This window comes from Bos grunniens, chromosome 10 (genome assembly GCF_055505025.1).
Source record: "Bos grunniens cultivar Pamir isolate PY7600 chromosome 10, Bosgru_T2T1.0, whole genome shotgun sequence".
NCBI classification, from domain to species: domain Eukaryota; kingdom Metazoa; phylum Chordata; class Mammalia; order Artiodactyla; family Bovidae; genus Bos; species Bos grunniens.
Genome location: NC_141174.1, coordinates 92,878,238 through 92,898,921, shown reverse-complemented (window position 1 = coordinate 92,898,921; position 20,684 = coordinate 92,878,238). Strand labels below are relative to the sequence as shown.

The 20,684-nt window shown below is 39.6% G+C and overlaps 1 protein-coding gene across 5 annotated transcripts in view; it reads right to left on the bottom strand.

Moving 5' to 3' along the window:
* AP3B1 (adaptor related protein complex 3 subunit beta 1) overlaps positions 1-12,227 on the bottom strand; it is a 235,814-nt gene extending 223,587 nt beyond the window's left edge. For all 5 annotated transcript variants that reach the window (XR_015135511.1, XM_086323143.1, XM_086323144.1 and 2 more), the window contains exon 1: positions 11,957-12,227. Coding sequence is in view for 4 of the 5 variants with exons in the window: in XM_086323143.1 (XP_086179269.1) it covers positions 11,957-12,084 (128 nt within the window). In the remaining variant the exon portion in view is untranslated. The remainder of the gene's footprint in view (positions 1-11,956) is intronic.
* Between the last annotated feature and the right edge of the window lie 8,457 nt (positions 12,228-20,684).

Here is a 20,684-nt window from a genome sequence, read left to right as displayed (position 1 = left end):
ATACAAGTAATCAGCCCATCAATAAGCAGACATTGACTATAAATTGTTCACTTTTGTAGATCTATGAACTCTTTTCAGCTGACATGTTAAATAAGTCTTCCCTAAGTACATACACCAAAGAATGTTATTCATAATAATGTGAAATATAGGAAAATCATTTCCTTCTTGATTATTCTACTTTGGGCTCTTCACTTTAAATTTTGAATTTGGACTGCAGGCAATTTGTTTTTGCCGGTAGTTCATTTATATTCACAATTGCAATACTGTCAAATTATTTCACTATAAAACATTTGTCATTCCATGAGCATTTGTAACTTTTCTGCAGTAAAAAAAGAACATTTCAACCCACCATCTGTCTAATCTTTTCGGTTTTACTCATTCAGTTCTAGCAATGTTACCTCAAATTCTAAATATTTTTAGAAATAATATCTCACATCCTGGGATTTAATAGTAAGGCTTGATTTTAAATATTCTAGATTTTCTCCTTGGATTTCACAAAATCAGTGATCTTAAAATAACATATTCTATATCTATATTTTCTTGGTTGAGTATTTAAGATAGACTGTAAAAGTCAGAATTGAATCTCCTCCAAGAAGAAATGCAAGCTAAGCAAATAAAATAGAACACTGTTATAATCTATTGCAAAGTAGGACTCTGCAGTATTTCATCACTTTTTTTGTTCAATGTGGTAAAATCTTATTTGATTTGAAGAACATTTCAAGAATTAAATTATAGGAACCCTACTGCACCACTAAAAGTGACAATCCTTAACTTGAATAGTTAGTTAGCCCTTTGTAGAACTAACAGTCTTACTTACATGAAGACAAAAACTAATTCATCTACCTAGAAATGAACTGCAGATATCATTATACAGCTTCTTCTTTTGTTAACAGTCATCTTGGAACAAACAACATTTACTTCATAAAAGAGCAATAAAAACACTGAAATTGGGAGTTCCCTAGTGGCCCAGTAGTTAGGACTCAGTGCTCTCACTGTCACAGCCAGGATTCAATCCCTGGGCAGGGAACTAATATCCCACGAGCCATGCAGTGCGGCCAAAATAAAATAAAGCACTGAAACTGCCTTATATTTCATATGTTCCTTGTAAATAAAGACATTAGGGCCCAATTTACATATACAGCATGGCAACTACGCTGTTAACATCACCATAACTAGATTAAGTGGCCATAAATTCCAACAAGCTAAGCAGAATTAACAAGATGCTGTTGCTGCTAAGTCGCTTCAGTCGTGTCCAACTCTGTGCGACCCCATAGACGGCAGCCCACCAGACTCCCCCGTCCCTGGGATTCTCCAGGCAAGAACACTGGAGTGGGGTGCCAGTTCCTTCTCCAATGCATGAAAGTGAAAAGTCAAAGTGAAGTCGCTCAGTCATGCCCGACTCTTAGCAACCCCATGGAGCCCACCAGGCTCCTCCGTCCATGGGATTTTCCAGGCAAGAGTACTGGAGTGGGGTGCTATTGCCTTCTCCAATTAACAAGATGAGCAGTTACCAAAACTGGCGTTATCAGAACTCAAAGGAATTAAATCTTCAGAAATCAAAGATAAAGACAAGGACAAAAATATGCTATGGAAATCATTAATGGAGTATATTTTCGTACAAGCAGCATTGAATTCCTAAACACAAGAGAAAGGAATTCACAATGAAGAGCCTGTGCCTCTTCATAATATGCTAACAACTCAGAGCTTCAGCATTTTCAGCATCTCAAACTAAAATGTGTTTGACATTTCAAAATTCCAGCATGTCCATTTTCTTCAGTAAATCACTGTTTACAAAAATAAAGGCTTACAGACACATGTGTATGTAGGGCTGAGTCCCTTTGCTGGTCACCTGAAATTATCACAACATTGTTTGTTAATCTGCTATGAAAGTGAAAGTGGCTCAGTGTGTCCAACTCTTTGTAACTCCATGGACTATGGAATTCTTCAGGCCAGAATATTGGAGTGGGTAGCCTTTCCCGTCTCCAGGGGATCTTCCCAACCCAGGGATCGAACCCAGGTCTCCCGCATTGCGGGCAGAGTCTTTACCAGCTGAGCCACGAGGGAAGCCCAAGAATACTGGAGTAGGTAGCCTATCTCTGCTCCAGCGGATCTTCCCGACCCAGGAATTGAACTGGGATCTCCTGCATTGTAAGTGGATTCTTTACCAATGGAGCTATCAGGGAAGCCCTGTTAATCGACTATACCCTAATACAAAATAAAAAGTTTAAAAAAAAAAAAAAAAACTCAGTGGGCCAAGTTCACATTAAAATGCACTATTCATTCATAGGGGGAAAAAAAAAGGCTTATAAATAAGTCATTTTTTGTTAGGTATATCACGCTGAAAACTTGAGAATTACTACACAATTTAACACTATATATTTGTACTATTCGTATTAGTTCACATTAGCCTTATCTCACCAAATGTATTTCTTAAAAGTAAGATAAAAATCTTATCTGCTGAAAACACGTAAAAATTAATTATACTTATGATATAACCCCACATTTGCAAATAAAAACGCTATTTGAAGAATGTTATAGACTTCAAAATCTTGATTATAAAATTATTTCAACACCCACCTACATGACAATTCTAAGTCAATTAATCCTAACCACAACAAAACCTCAAGCAATGACATAAAGAAAATGGCTGTTTGGGGCCTTCATGGTAATGCAATAATACATTAATAGGGACAGCAGGTTAGGTTTTTCCTTCTGTATAAGGGCCACAGAATCTGGTTGCGTTTATTTTTTAACTACAATGGCTAAAGAGACAGTAAATATTAGTAGAATCTGAATCATTCAATGATCAGTCATTAAGTAAAAGATCCAAAATATTTATTATGCAAAATTAAGAGCCAAACACTTTGCTAGGCATCTTCACATACACTACACTACCTAATTAAGGGATTCATTGGTGGCTCAGACGGTCAAGAGTCTGCCTGCAATGCGGGAGACAGGAGTTTGATCCCTGGGTCTGGAACACCGCCTGGAGAAGGAAATGGCAACCCACTCCAGTATTTTTGCCTGGAAAATCCCACGGCTGGAGGAGCCTGGTGGGCTACAGTTCATGGGGTCACAAACAGTCAGGAATCGGATATGACTACGCACGCGTGCCGCGCACACACACCACTCTTAGTAGCATATATACAAAATCTCACATGCTCCAAGTTCCAAGGCAGAAGTAGTATTCTGAGAGGAACCTAGGTCAGACCAACTTGCTGATCTTGGAAAGACTCCCAAAGAGGCAAGAGGTAACTGGGAAGTATCCTAGAGACACAGATGCTGGTGGCAGCCACTTGGGGGAGCTCATTTCACAGGGATACTGGTGCCTGGCAAGTGTCATTTAGGAATTCTCTTATAGTTTACTAGTGTCAGGACCCAGCCCACCCACCAGCCCACAGGCACCAGTGGTGGAACACTCTAGACCAAAGAGTAGCTGGGGGGACCCAGTCCTGCCCACCAACGGGCCCGAGCCCTCAGCTACCCCAGGACCCGCCCTGTCTACCAGAAGGCTCAGGACACAGCCCACCCACCAATGCGTGACCAAGAGCCCCGGGTCCAGCAGCCCGTCTCTCCCACCCTCCCCACCTGCCAGCAGGCCAGCACTAGTTCTGGGCCCCGCCTCATCCACCAGAGCTGGGGTACCAGACCTGGAACAAACAAGGCCCTACGGCCAGCTGGTAGGACATGCCCACTCACCAGCAGTCTGGCACCAGCTCCAGGACCCCCTGGGCCTGGTCCCCTCACCTACAGGCCGACACCAACCAGGAGTTTAAGGTACAACGTAGAAAAGACAATCTCTTCGACAAGCTACATGTAAAAGTTGAGGTTAGAACATTACCTCACAGCATATATAAAAATAAACTCAAAATGGATTGAAGACCTACATGCAAGACCTGAAACCCTAAAACGTCTAGAAAAAGACAGAGGCAGAATAATGACATAAATCATAACTTCTTTTTTGGACGTGTCTCCTAAGACAAAAGAGATAAAAGCAAAAATAAATAAGTGGATCTAATTAAAAGTGTTTGCAGAGCAAAGGAAACGATCAACAAAAGAAAGAGATAACCTATGGAATGGGAGAAAATATCTGCAAATGATATTAGTGACAAGGGATTAATGTCCAAAATACATAAACAGCGCATACAAGTCAGTATCAGGAAAACCACACAACTCAATAAAAAATGGCAAAGATGTGGGAAAAAAAGGGACTACTGTACACTGTTGATGGCACTGCAAATTGCCGAAGCCATAAGGGTATGGAGGTTGCTCAAAAAATCAAAAGCAGCTACCATATGATTTAGCAATTCCACTCCTGGGTATTTATTCAAAGAAAACAAAAACAGTAATTTGAAAAGATACATGCACCATAATTTCACTGAAGCATTATTTAAATAGCCAAGATATGAAAGCAATCTAAGTGTCCACTGATAGATGAATGGCCAAAGAATACATGGTGTGTGTATATATACATATACAGACAACACACAAAACACAGTGGGATATTACTCGCCCATAAAAAAGAATGAAATCTTGCCATTTTCTACAACATGTAATGACCAAAGGGTATTATGCTAAGGGCAACAAGTCAGACAGGGAAAGATATACATGGAATCGAGAAAAACAAATGAACAAACATAACTAAACAGAAATAGAATTACAGATACAAAGAACAAACAGATGGTTTTGGGGGAGGAGGGAATCGGTGTACAAAATTCAGTTACAAAATAAATGAGTCACGGGTAATGAAATGTACAGTCTGGAGAATACAGTCAATAAATACGAAGTATCTTTGTATGGCAAGAGATACCAGCTAGACTTATCATAGTGATCATTTGGAAATGTATAGAAATATTGAACCACCGTGCTGTGTACCAAGAACTAACGTAGTATGTGACAGGCCAATTACTCACCAAAAACAAACATACAAACTTACAGAAGAGAGATCAGATTTGTGGTTACCAGAAGTAGGGAGACCGGGGAGTGGGGGAATTGGATAAGGACAGTCAAAAGGTACAGATTTCCAGTTTTAAGTACTTTACCTCACAACTGGGAATGTACTATACAACATGATAATATAACTAACACTGCTATACTTTATAAGTGAAAATTGTTAAGTAAATCCTAAGAGTTCTCATCACAAGGGAAAAAATTATTTTCTATTTCTTTAATGTTACATTTATATGAGATGATGGATGTTCATTAAATTTACTATGGTAATAATTTCATGATGTATGTAAGTCAAATCATTATGTTGTATACCTTAAACTCACACAGTGCTGTGTATCAATTATATCTCAACAAAACTGGAATACAAAAACAAAACAGTGTGTTACTATCAACAAGGCACTGACATCTGGGGCTGTAAAAGGAAAATAAAACAAAGTCAGCAGTGGCTGGAGAGCTCTCTGAAACAGAGGCAGGAGGCCACTGATGAAGTGTAAGACTTAACAACAACGGCCCAGATAGAATCTGAACTTCGACCACTTACGATCTTAACGGAGGTATCCAGAGTATGTGCCCAATGTTCCAGAAACTCAACATATTTATCCAACCCTTACTCTAAAGTAACTCGTGACAGCCTATTCATTAAGAGCAAATACTTCCCTGCATCGTGGTCAACCATAGTTCTTGCCAGATAACAACGACTTTGTGGCTTTCATCTTTATAAGACTCTGGACTCTTTTCCAGTACGATCTCAAATTGCAAATCTTAAGACCCCAAATAAATTATTTTATTTGTAGCCCTCTGCATTTTCTTGGTCAATAGGACTGGTTCATCTCTACTTTCAATAAAGTTAACTTGAGAACATCCCTATAAGAAGGTTACTCTCATTCAGATACGTTTCTATATGCCCCTTGAAAGTGAGAAAAGGCAGTGTGGATGGAGCTAGATGAGCTGGCTGTTGTGTGCCCGGTCACTCAGCCATATCCAGCTCTTTGCGACCCTCTGGACTGTACCCTACCATAATGTACACACTAATGTACACATGATGTACCAGAGACCCATGTAAAATTCCTAGTGGGCTCCACTGAGAAACACTGATATTAAAGGTTAAAGAGTTATATGTAATGTAATTTTCATGGATAATATAAAGCTAACAGTAAATAAAATTTAAGTTAAAAAAAGTAAGCTAGGCTTTATTATTTGCAATGCAAAAACATTGATGTATTGATTACATCGTACTACACGATGCAGTCGTTTGGGGCTACATCAGCTCTGCAAATCTAACAAATGAAAAGACCACTAATTTCAGCAAGGACTGAAAAAATGCTACCTTGGTTACCTTTTAATTGTTAAATCCAATGGCCACTTTTCAGCCTTCATTCCATCTGCCTTCTCTCAGCAACTCCTAACATAGTTAACCACTTCCTTGCTCCTCTCAGCTTGCTTTTTTTTTTTTTAAACTTTTCTCTGGTTTCCTAGCCCTCTGAGCACTGTCTCCTTCCCTAGTTGTTCATTCATTCACACTTTAAATGTTGATGCTCACTACAGTTTTGTCTAAACTGCCTCTTCTAAAAAGAAAAGTTCTCCCTGGGCGATATCATCCATTCCCATACTTTAATTACTATCCACAATTCTAAATGCTGATGCTTGAATCTATATTTCATCTAAATATGCATTTTCTTTTGCAGCTCTCCTGGTTTCTATATACTTTGCCTGAAGAACTCCCCCTATTCTCCAACTGGCAAAAATCTTCTCAGGCTTTATGACCTAATATATTACCACCTCAGTGAAGCTTTCAAGAACTTTTCCAAATAGTGTTAGTTACTATTCTAGTTCAGAAGTCATTTCAACTATACCATCTTGTGAAAAACTCACAAAATAGGCAAGTATTATCATACCCTCCCTAGAAATAAAGGCACTGAAGTCTGAAGAGATCAGGCAACTTGAACAAAGAAACATTACTGTAAGCAGAAAACATCAACTTAAACCCAAGTCTTTTCACTCTAGGTCCAACACTCTTCATAATACACTGTGAAGTTCTCAAAAAAAAAAGAGAGATTCAGAAATTTAGTAGTTTTACCATTGTTAAGAAAAACTAATTAGTATTGTCTGTTTCTAGAAATTAATTTCTAATTAAATGCTTAATCCAAAAACAAATTATTAATAATTACTATTTTAAATTATACACACACAGCCAAACTGGTTAAAATAAGCATTTAAGACAAAAGAAAACACCTCACACCAATCAGAACAGCCATTATAAAAAAGAAAACTACAAATAATAAATGCTGGAGAAAATGTGGAGAAAAGGGCTCTACTTCACTGCTGGCGGGAATGTAAACTGGTACAGCCAATATGCAGAACAGTATGGGCTCCTTAACAAACTAGGAATTAAGCCACCATATGACCCAGCAATCCCACCAGTGGGCATATACCCTAAGAAAACCACAATTCTAAAAGGCACACATACCCCAATGTTCACTGCAGCACTATTTATCACAGCCAGGACATGGAAGCAACCTAGATGTCAATACACAAGTTGTGTGTGTGTGTGTGTATTATACTTTTATATATATATATAGGAATATTATTCAGCCATAAAAAGAAACAAATTGGAGTCAGTTGTAGTGAGGCGGATGAACCTGGAATCTGTTATACTGAATGAAATAAGTCAGAAAGAAAAAAACACATCATGTATTAACACCTGGTGGCTCAGTCAGTAAAGCGTCTGCCTGCAGTGCAGGAGGCCCGGGTTCAATCCCTACATCAGGAAGATCCCTGGAGAAAGGAATGGCAACCCACTCCAGTATTCTTACCTGGAGAATCCCATGGAGAGAGGAGCCTGGCAGACTACAGTCCACGGGGTTGCAAAGAGTCGGATATGACTGAGCGACTAACACCTTCAGTTTTCTTTCAACACATACATATGGAATCTAGGAAAACAGTGAACGTATTTACAGAGAAGACATGGAGACACAGAGGTAGAGAACAGACTTCTGGACACTGCGGGCAAGAGAGGCTAGGAGAAACTGAGAAAGTAGCATTGACATATGTATATATACTATCATGTGTAAAATAGGTTAACTGTCAGGAAGCTGCTATATAACACAGGGAGCCCAGCCTGGTGCTCTGTGATGACCTAGAGGGATAGAACTGGGGTTGGGGGGCGGGGGAGGCTCCAGAGGGAGGGAATACACACATGTAAGTATGACTGATTCGTGCTGATGTGTGGCAGAGACCACCTCAAAAGTGTGAAGCAATTATCCTCCAGTAAAAACATCACCACTGCAGACACTGTGGTAAAGACTGGTTCAGGAGATCCATATACAGTGGCTAAGGACAGAGGATGGTGAATCTAGTGACAAGCAGAACACCTGTATGATCTCAAAGTGTCCCCCCATGCTGCTGCTAAGTCACCTCAGTCGTGTCCGATTCTGTGCGACCCCACAGACGGCAGCCCACCAGGCTCCCCAGTCCCTAGGATTCTCCAGGCAAGAACACTGGAGTGGGTTGCCATTTCCTTCTCCAATGCATGAAAGTGAAAAGTCAAAGTGAAGTCGCTCAGTCGTGTCCGACTCTTAGCGACCCTGTGGACTGCAGCCCACCAGGCTCCTCCGTCCATGGGATTTTCCAGGCAAGAGTACTGGAGTGGGAAGCCATTGCCTTCTCAGATCCCCCCATAGGTAACTAGAAAAAAAACCTTATAACTGGGAAAATTAACATCATAAATATGGGCACCCTACGCCTCCTGACACAAAAGCCTAAGAAGGTAGTATTGCAGCCTGGGATATTTAACAAGAATCAAAACGTGAGGAAACACCAGCAAAGGCAAACTGATTAACATGCTATAAAGTAATCGGCTTGTGTGCTTCAAAAATATCAAGGCAGTGAAGACAAAGGCTAAGTAACTATTCCCGATTAAAGGAGATTAAAGAGATATGAGAACTAAGTAAAATACATAATCCTGGACTGGATTCTATGCTAGAGAAAAAAAAATGCTAAAAAAATTAAAAATATTTATTGGGACAAATGACAACACAGGATTATAGACTGTAAACTGTACTAATGATAAACTTCCTAACCATAACAGTGCTGCAGCTGTGAATGAGAATATCCTTGTTCTTAAAAAATACATGCTAAGGTATGAGGATAAAGGGACATGGTGTATACAACCTATTCTCCAATGGGTCAGAAGAGATAATAATACGAATGTGTGTATGTCTGTGTAGATAGAAAAAGAAAGAGAAATAAAGCAATGTAGTAATTTTTTAAAAACTGAGCCTGCATCAAGAGTAGTTCTCTGTATTATTCTTGCAACTTTATTGCAAACTCAAAATCATTCAAAGTAAATCATCAAAAATGAGACCAGAGGTTGTGTGAGAAATGGGTGAAGAAAGTCCAAAGCACAAAGTTCCAGTTATAAAAAAATAAGTCGGGGATATATGTACAGCATGGTAACTATAGTTAATTGCATATTTGTATTTTTTTGTATTTGTATTACATATTTGAAAACTGCTAAAAGTGAATCTTAAAGTCCTCACTGGAGGTGGGGGAAAAAAACTAGTTAATTGCATATTTGTATTTTTTTGTTTGTATATGTATTGCATATTTGAAAATTGCTAAAAGTGAATCTTTAATCCCACCTCTCATTGGAGGTGGGAAAAAAATAAAAACTGTTAAGTATCGTGACAGATGTTAACCAGACTTGCCGTGGTGATAATTTCTCAATATATAAAAAAACCTACTAAACATTATGGTGTATACCTGAAATTAACATGTCAATGTCAATTATACTTTGATAAAAAAAAAAATCAGAGTACAGGATCAGGGTAAGCTTGAAGTTTTTTACATAAATTTTGTCATTTGGGTTTTTTTAAAAGGCAAGAAATATCACATTTTTATAAATGAGAGAATGTAAGCTCAAGAGAGGTTAAGTGACCACTTCCAGAACACAGGTCCCTGTTTCTGTACAACCCCACTAGTCTGCAATTCAATGGCCAAAATGTTTCTAATTCCTGAAAGCCTCAAGGTCATACACTGTCTATGACTACTTAAGTTTTAAACTTTTAATGATTTGTATGCATTCTCTAATAAGGTACAATTATTTCCTTCTCCAGGGGATCTTCCCCGCCCAGGAAACAAACTCAGGCCTCCTGCATTGCAGGCAGATTCTTTACCAACTGCAATACAAGGGGAGACCAAGGTACAATAAACTTCATCAAGTAACATATCCAAATGGTCAAGAGAATGGGCTCTGAGATGAGATTGTCTGAGTTCAAACTCAGGCAGGGAAGTGTTCTAGTTCTATTATCTTAGGCAAATTAACCACTTGTGCTCCAATTTTCTCATCTGCAAAGTGGAATCAAAGAAGTATCTTTGGGTTGCTCTGTATCCTCTGTGGCACCTGAAAGTCACAGAATAGTTTCCCATAAGTCACATTCACTCAGCCAGACATTTGTCAGGAGGACCGAATGAGATAATCAATGTAAAGTAGTGTGCACAAGTACTCAAAGTCAGCTATTTTTATTTCAACTCCAACATGCTCAGTCACCTCAGTAACACTCACTGGTCACAGTCAAAGCCACACATTTTTTTCAAAATCAGACCCAAATCTGACAAAATAGGAAATGAAAGGCTCTAAGAGGAAAACATTTTAGAAGTTCACAATCCATAAAAGTAAATCAATTGTAAGCATATCACATGCAAAACAGATTCTACAGACTTAAACATTAATTTAACAGTTGAAATATCTGCTAATAGAACAACAGAACTACAAGCTTCTTGTTGGAATAATCCATCATCTAAATGCATAGAAGGAAAAATGAAAAATTATTGAAGTTACGTTACTTAAAACTTTGCTAACCTGAGAATAAGGAAATAAAAAACCCTATTCCACACACTCCACACAGATTTCAGTTGGCTTAATACAGTCAAAAGGTAATCTCAACTTCAACTACTAGCAATTTCCAGAATGCCTTTTAAAATAAATTTTTAATTAAATTCTAATCAAATAAATTATTTAAAGAAAATACAATTTTAATTTATCTGACACCGCAAAGCCACCAGCATACGTACTTTACCTTAAGTTCAGCATAAATCTAGTGTCAGCCTATTATGTTTAGTGAGTACTGAGAGATCAAAAATAAGAAAAAATGTAAAAATTATTACAAAAAAATGCAAAGTTACCAGAATTCTGTAAGTTTAAAATCACTCCCTCTCCCCCACCACAAAAAAAAAAAAAAAAATCAATGAGTGGGGTGTTTTCTTTCCCTTTTTCGGTGGTACTTAAAATACTCGTAGTAACTTAAAAAAAAAAAACAAACACGTATACCTTGTTTAGTGTTCATTTTTAAAATCCACATTATTTGCAAAATTGTACCCCTTGTCCACACTCTAAATATTCTCCTCATACGCTTCTTACTGTGTTTCCGAGCTTTGTTTTTTGGTTTGGGGTTGTCTTTTACTTTTGGTGGGAGGTTTTGTTTTTTCTTTTTTGGTCTGTAATGCAAAAGACATTTTCCGAGAACACTGGTGTCTGAATAAACCGCCTTGTTCATTTATAAAGCGCCTAAAGCAACTCCTTGCTTCTACACTCAAGGGTCACAGAACAGTTTCCCATAAGACACAATCTAACTTTCCCTCTCAGCTCCCCAAACGTGAATCCTTCCACCCTAGCGAGAGAATTTCTCCAGGTGTTATCAAGCAAACTTTAAACTAGCTTCAAGTGTTTGCTCAAAATTCAGACTCCTGGGCCCCAGACCAACTCAATCGGGGTCTTTGGGGGTGGCACCTAAGCGGTCCCAATGGTTCTTTTTCACTAAAGTCTGAAAACTCCTAGAGATCCCCTCCACACACTCAACCCAAACTCCCAACAACTCCCACCACTCCCAAGTGATACCGCGACAGGAAACGCCAGCTCCGCTCCCGGACGGTCTCAGGGCGACCCTGCCCCTGTCCCGGGAGCCCAGCCCCTCAGTCCCGTCCCCACACCCCAAACCTTTCTCCTCACTTCTTCATATCGCTGCTAAAGAGGCCGAAGGCGCCGGAGGGGGAAATGGTTGAGGTCGCCTCCTGACCCAGCTCCGTCGCCTCCCCTCCTCCCGACTGCTCATTGTAAGCGAAGCTGTTGCTGGACATCGCTGCGGGGTTGCCGGGTGTCGAGCTGGTCCTGCCCGGGGTTCTCTCTGACGGGCTCCAGTCCCAGCGACTGGAAACAAAACTAGTTCTCGTGCAGAGGGGCGCGCGCAGGCGCTTCCGGACTCGTCACCGCTCCCACAGCCGACCCGGCGGGCCACTCTCTGCGCATGCCCCGTGTGCGCGCGGCCAGAGCCCACCCCCCGGCCACTCCCCGGCCGGACTGGAGTTCCCGCCTCCGGGCTTTTGAGGTAGCTGAGCGGCTCGAACCCAGCCTCTGCGCTAGGCAGGCCCTCAGCGTGCTAGAGACTAAGCTCTTTTTAGAGGTGTGTTTTTTTTTTTTGGGAGACAGATACCCACTTATCCATTGTGGTCCCTTAAGAGATTCCCCGGGCCCGGACACCTCTTTTTTGGATTCCTGTTGTAAACCAGAAGCTTTCAGATTTCTCCTGGAACACCATTTAACACACCAGGTCAAACTTTGCTAAACTGAATCAGGATTGCTTTTCCTGTTTAGGCTGGTTTCTAATGCTTTCCCTCCAGCCTGCTTAGTCTTGCTGTTACATCTGCCCCAGGCAATCTTTATGCAGAGCTCTGCGTTTTAAGGAAATATCTAAAACCCTGTCTTTCTGGGATCTGCCACCTCCAAGATGGGATCATTGTAGCTTCAAAGGAAAATCCTGGGACCATTGGTTCCAAGGAGCTAAAGGCATGCTTCCTACTGGCGTCTGACTACCAAAAGTAGAATGAAAGAAAATAGAGCTGTCCGGAACACCAGAAGTAGCCCATTATCTGGGCACCTCTTTGTGTTCTTCTTGTGGTAGCACTTACTAAAGTCTTAAGAGGAGTCAAGGCAGAAAGTTGCCTGGCTCCAGAGTAGCACGTGAGAAACTTTTTCAGGAGTAACTTGCCCCCCGAACCCGATATTTCAGGTGGATTTCAGAGCATGCTGCTGCTTCTAAGTCGCTGCAGTCATGTCCGACTCTGTGCGACCCCATGGACTGCAGCCCACCAGGCTCCGCCGTCCCTGGGATTCTCCAGGCAAGAACACTGGAGCGGGTTGCCATTTCCTTCTCCAGTGCATGAAAGTGAAAAGTGAAAGTGAAGTCGCTCAGTCATGTCTGACTCTTAGCGACCCCATGGACCGCAGCCTACCAGGCTCCTCCGCCCTTGGGATTTTCCAGGCAAGAGTACTGGAGTGGGGTGCCATTGCCTTCTCATACTGCGCACTATTTCCACTGCTTCCCCTTTAGGCAGCTCCGAAACCTAGAGCCCGGAAGTTAGAAACTGTAAGGGGACTAGTGAAACACAGGGAAGCCCTGTTGGTTCAGAAGATGAAGAATCCCCTGCCACGCAGGAGACCTGGGTTCCATCCCTGGGTGCGGAAGTTCGCCTGAAGAAGGGAATGTATTCTTGCCTAGAGAATTCCATGGACAGAAGAGCGTGGTGGGCTACAATCCATGAGGTCGCAGAGAGTCAAACACGACTGAGCGGCTCACACACACACACAGTGAAACACAACCCAGAGGGCCAGTGCATGGGGCAGGTCCGAAGTGTTGTATAAGGATCAGAATGTGGTCTTCATGTCCTCTAATGGCCACACTGAAAACAATAATCAGATATCACTAATATCTTCCCTGATGGCTCAGCAGTAAAACCTACAAGGCAGGAGACACAGGTTCAGTCCCTGGGTGGGGAAGAACACCCTGGAGAAGGAAATAGCAACCCACTCCAATATTCTTGCCTGGAAAATCCCATGGACAGAGGAGCCTGACGGGCTACAGGCCATGGGATCTCAAAAAAGAGTAGGACATGACTTACTGTCTAAACAACAACACATACCTACTACTACTAAAATTACCAAAGTCCATAACAATAACAACACCAAATGCTGATGGGGATATAGAGCACGAGAAACTCTGATTTATAGCTGGTGGTAATGCAAAATGGTACAGCCACATTGGAAGATAGTTTGGCAGTTTCTTACAAAATTAAACATACTTTTATCATATAATCCACCAATTGTGCCCCTTGGTATTTATCCAAAGGAGTTTAAAACGTGTCCACACAAAAGCATGCACAGATGTTTTTAGCATCTGTATTCATAATCACCAAAATGGTAAGCAATCAAGATGTATCTTTAGTGGGTGAATGTGTACTAAAATGTGGCACATCCAGACAGTGGAATATTATTCAGCACTAAAAAGAGAGGAGCTATCAAGCCGTGAAAAGACGTGGAGGAATCTTAAATGCACATTACAAAGTGAAAGAGGAGCTTCCCGGGGGGCTTAGTGGTAAAGAATCTACAAGAAGATGCTGGAGATACAGGTTCAATCCCTGGATCGAGAAGATCCCCTGGAGAAAGAAATGACAACCTACTCCAGTATTCTTGCCTGGGAAAACCTATAGACAGAGGAGCCTGGTGGGCTACAATCCATGGGGTACAAAGAGCTGGACATGACTTACCAACTGAGCATGCATGCCAGTGAAAGAAGTCAATCTGAAAAGGTTACATATTCTGTGATTCCAACTATATGGCATCTGGAAAATGCCAAACTATACGACAGTAAAAGCATCTGGGTGCCAGGGATTCATTTGGGGAGAGGAGGGATGAATAGGCAGAGAAGAGAGGATTTTTAGGGCATTGAGAATACATTGTATACCATGATGATGAATACATACTGGAATACATTTCTCTAAACCCATAGAATGAATAACACCAAAGGTGAACCTTAATGGACACTGTGAACTTTGGGTGATAATGATGGGTCAGTAAAAGTTCATCAGTTGTAACAAATGACCACTCTAATGAAGATGCGGTAATGAGGAGGCTGCGCATGTATAAGGGCAGGGCATATATGGGAAACCTCTATACTTTCCTCTCAATATTGCTGTGAATCTAAAACTTCTAAGAAATAAAGTTTTAACAAAAAATAAGAGTTTAGTTTTAAAAAGAAAAGCCACACTGTTACATTGGAAACAAGCATGACTGCAGTTCTAGGCCCTCTAATGGAGAGAGAAGAATGCCCTCCATATTTCATATTCTGATCAAAACGTGGCAGGTTTTTTATTCATGTTTGAATATCCCTCCAGGGATGAGACAATGAACCACTTAAAATGTGTTGTTGTCAATAATGATGATATTGATCGAGCTATGAAATTTAATCTACAGCTGATTATTCATGATGATAATGTTGATGATGATGATATATGCTTAATAGATGGCTTAGGGCTTCCCTGGTGGTTCTGTGGTAAAGAATCCGCCCGCCAATACAGGAGACACGGGCTCAGTCTCTAATCTGGGTAGATCCCACGTGCTGCAGAGAAACCAAGCCCATGGGCCACAACTATCCTGTGCTCTAGAGCCCAGGAGTTGCAGCTCCTGAGCCACATGCCACAGCAACTGAAGCCTGCACACCCTGGAGCCCATGCCCCTCAACAAGAGAAGCCACTGAAATGAGAAACCCATGCACTGCAACTAGAGAGCAGTCCCCATTTGCCACAACTAGAGAAAAGCCCAAGCAGCAACAAAGACCCAGCACAGCCAATTTAAATAAGTAAATAAAATTATTAAAAAAAAATAAATGGCTTAATATGTACCAGGCATATAAATGATTTACATATATTAGTTCATTTAATAGTAAAAGAAGCTAAGCGTTCGTTTCACTGATCTGTGAAATGAGGACACTGATACGTGCATACCCTAGAGAATCTTTGGCATATATTTCTTGGCATAGAATGTCTTGATTGTACATTATATGTACCTTTACTGAATATCCTAAATTGTTCTCCAATATAATTTTACCGGAGCTATCCTTGGTAGCTCAAACTGTAAAGAATCTGCCTGCAATGCTGGAGACCCAGGTTTGATCCCTGGGTTGGGAAGATTCCCTGGAGAAGGGAATGGAAACCCACTCCAGTATTCTTGCCTGGGAAATCCCATGGACAGACCATGGGGTCACAAAGAGTCGGACTCGACTGAGCAACTAACATATAATTTTAACAGTTTACATTCCCACAGCAATGCATGAGAGATCTTCTTTCCTCACATTCTCACTAACACTTTCTTAAAAGTTTTCATCATCATCAATATGATAGGTATGAATATTGTTTTATTATACTTCATTTTCATTTTCATATTCATAATGAATCTGAGTACCTTTTAAAATTATTGTTCCATCTGCATTTTGTTTTCTGAGAATTGCACATGAACATACTTATTTGATTTTACATTGAGTAGTTTGCTTTTCTTATGGATTTTAAGTTCTTTATTCTTGAGTCTGTTATGTTTAATTCACTGCTTGATTTTATTTGGTAATATTTTAATTTTTTCATGCAGACTAGTATAGGAAATTGAGGTACAATTTTTTACATTGTCCTTAAATAGTGTGAGTATTATGATTATATATTCCTCAAAATACTTTTGGGGTAATTTTTCTCTGGATTCTTATGTATAGGGTGCAAAATAAATATTCTTTGGAAAAACAGATGAAACTTTATCACTGAAAAGATGCTAGAGAATTGACAAGAGAAGACTTGAATTCCTTTATGCCTTAAGATTCTAAGATTGTTACAGAAATATTCTTACAGAAATGTACAAAAATACACAAAAATAGTAACTACATAGGTTGAGGTCAAGCTCTCACATTCCTTCAGAATTCAAAAATCTTACATATAGTTGTGATATTTTCTAACAGGAGAAAGGCCATGCTTCTAACCAGAAGAAACTTCAGCTCTAATAGAACCAAATTATTCTTTGATCTCTGTTACCAAGCCCAAACCAATTTTTTCTGTCTCCTATTGACATATATAGAATCTCAGGATCATTGTTAACCATGCTGTTTTTTCAAAATGTTTTTTTCCCTAACATTTTCATAAAATCTTTATTGAATTGTCTAATTTCAGTTTCTGTTCATTTGAACCCCCATGATAATACATGTTAAATTTGGTATATACATATTTTTGAACTTATTTTCTAAGCATAGAAAAACAAATTATACATGTGTATATTTTACCAAATGTCAGTTAAAACTGTATTATCAGTCTGCATCTTATTTTTTTTAGTGTATTATGGAGATCTTCCAGTGCCAATTTATATGGCTGCCTCATTTTTTAAAACATATATGTAATATTTCATTCTGTGGACACACTTTTACTTGTTTAGTCAGTAGCCTATACAATAACATCGCCCATACATGTGTTTGTACACTAGCATCAGTTTTTCCATAAAGTAAGATCCCAGAAGTCCAATAGCTAGGTCCAGTGATGTACACACTTAAAACTTTTGATAGTGCCAAATTTATAAGCCAAAAGGAGGATTCCAATTATCTCTTCTACAAATATTCCTCTGTTTCATCATACCCCTTCCAGCAATGAATACCGTAAATCGTTTTAACATTTGTTAAACTCATGGGCAAAGTATAAATAATAAGATCCTTATTACTGTTTAAATTCTGTTTTAATTGTTGTTCAGTTGCTAAGTCATGTCTGACTCTTTGTGATCCCATGGACTGCAGGACGCCAGACTCATCTCTCCTCCACCATCTCCCAGAGTTTTACTCAAATTCATGTCCATTGAGTTGGTGATGTTCATATAATAATGCATTGTCCAAATTTCAAACTTTTAAGACTCTTTATGAACTAGTCATAATTTTACTGAAAGAACACGTGTAAACTAGGCCTTTCCCAGGGAAGCAGGACTATATAATTACTCCAAATGTGATGGAGTTAAAGCATACATTAAATGATTTTTTTTCTTTTAATTATGTAGAGTTGACATTTGCTTATTTTCAAATGAGTTATAGGTCTTTTTTATTTGTAGGCACATTATAGATAGTAAATGTTAACCTTTTCTCTTTATTTTCTGGGAGAATATAAGCTATAAAATATGGTTCAAAAAGTAGTAGGAAACATGAATAGACTAAATAATTATAGAAAAAAATTTTAAAGTTGTCAAAAATCTACCACTAGAAAGATACTAAACCAATATAGTTCTATCAGGCCTAAAATGATTTCCAGTTTCAGTTATATTCAACTATTACTGAATTTTTAAAAAGACAAAGCACTTTCAAATTCATTTTGTAAGACTAGTATTACTAACGGAGAAGGCAATGGCACCCCACTCCAGTACTCTTGCCTGGAAAATCCCATGGACAGAGGAGCCTGGTAGGCTGCAGTCCATGGGGTCGCTAAGAGTCAGGCACGACTGAGCGACTTCACTTTCACTTTTCACTTTCATGCATTGGAGAAGGAAATGGCAACCCACTCCAGTGTTCTTGCCTGGAGAATCCCAGGGACGGGGGAGCCTGGTGGGCTGCCGTCTATGGGGTCGCACAGAGTCGGACACGACTGAAGCGACTCAGCAGCAGCAGCAGCAGCAGTATTACTAATATCCAAGCCTGATTTTTTAATACCAAATAAGGAGACATACAGCCTTTCTAAGTAATATGCTAAACTAATATTAAAGGAAAACCTAAAACTAGCCAGTAGGTTTTATGTATAATAAAAGAACCTTAAACATTAAAAAACTGATTATACTTAGTATATATATTAATAGATATTAGAAATGGATTTAATAATACTGAATCAGTTTTCCTGACTTAAAGAAATGCTTGATAGCCCAGGAAATGGAAGAAGTGGTGTCACCATTATTGTGCATATACAGAAGTCCCCATTTGTCCACAGTTTGCCTTCCATGGTTTCAGTTACCTGCAGTCAACCACAATCCAAAAATATTAGATGAAGAATTCCAGAGATCAACAGCCATGCATTTGAAGTTGCATGCTAGCCTGAGTGACACGATGAAATCTTGTGCTGTCCCACTCTGTTTTGTCCAGGACATGAATTATGTTCGTCTAGCATTTCCACGCTATATACCCTACCTGCTCATTGGTCGCTTAGTAGCAATCTTGGTTATCAGTATCACAGGGCTTGTTTTTAAGTAAACCTTATTGTTCTTAATAATGGACGTGCAGGAGTAATGTTGCTGACAATTTGGATATTCTCTTACTGTGCCTAAGTTAAATGTTATCATTGTTATGCACGCATAGAAAAAAAATCATAGGGTTTAGTACTACTCATGGTTTTAGGCATCCACTGGGGTTTTTTTTTTTTAACATATCCACGGTGGATAAGGGAGTGTGCACTAAGTCACTTCAGTTGTGACCAACTCTTTGTGACTCTATGGACTGTAGCCCACCAGGGTCCTCTGTCCATGGGATTCTCCAGGCAAGAATACTGGAGTGGGTTGCCATGCCCTCTTCCAGGGGATCTTCTCGACCCAGGGATGGAGCCATCATGTCTTACATCTCCTGCATTGGCAGGCGGGTTCTTTACCACTAGGCCATGTGGGAAGCCCGGATAAGGGAGTACTACTACATAAATGTTGTATGTATAGATTATGTTAAAATATTTCCACAAACATACAGAGTAAAACACATTACTACTTAATAGTGAAACACAAAACTATTCCAGCTACAGTCAGAAAAAGAATAGATATACCTAGTAACAGCATCACAATTTAATACTATCAATTCTAGCTAATACAATAAGAAAGATACACAAAAAATAGGTAGTGGAAAAGAAAAATTACAATATTTATAGATAATATGATTATCTTGCTGGAAAATCTAAGAGAAAAAAAATAGGCCTTTATGTTGATTCAGCATAGTGGCCAGATTCAAAATCCAATAGCAATCCCACACACCAATATCCACTTATAAAATGTAATTTTAAAAGACCCTATTCCACAGTAGCAACAAATAAGCCTTAGAAGTTTATAAGACATAAGTGAAGAAAAACTATAACATTTTACCAAAGGGTGGACAGTGGGGAAAACACCTGAGAAGAGAGTCTATGATTCTGGATAGGAAAGTGGACCTGTAATATTTAACACAATTACCATCAAAATTCAAACTTTTTTTACCAGACAAACTAAACCTAAAGTTTATCTGGATGAATAAACACAGCTTGAAGAAAGAAACTGGAGATGAACGTTAGGAGGAGTACAGCATGATTAAGGAATTACCCTTCTACTCACATAAATGTACTATAAAGTTGTTGCAGTTTAAAAGTTTGGTAGTGTCTCAAGAATCAATAGACTGATTGATAAAATAGAAATAAACTAACTCTGAGTGAGTATTGACATTATGATAAAGGTAACATTTCAGAACACTTATGAAATAATGTATTAGTCAATAAATGGTACTGGGACAATTAATTAGTTAGCTATAGGGTGAAAAATTAAGTTGGATTTCTGTATTCATTTCTGATGACTGCTGTAACAAATTACCACAAATCTAGCAGCTTAAACCAACATAAGTTTAATCTCTTGCACTTCTGGAGCTCAGAAGGTTGAAGTCCAGGTAGTAGTAGTAGAGTTAGTAGCTCAGTCGAGTCCGACTCTTTGCAATCCCATGGACTGTGGCCCTTGTGATCCCATGGACTGTAGCCCGCCAGGCTCCTCTGTCCATGGGATTTTCCAGGCAAGAATATTGGAGAGGGTTGCCATTACCTCCTCCAGGGGATCTTCCCAACCCAGGAATCGAACGCACTTCTCTTACATCTCCTGCATTGGCAGGCAGGTTCTTTACCACTAGTGCCAC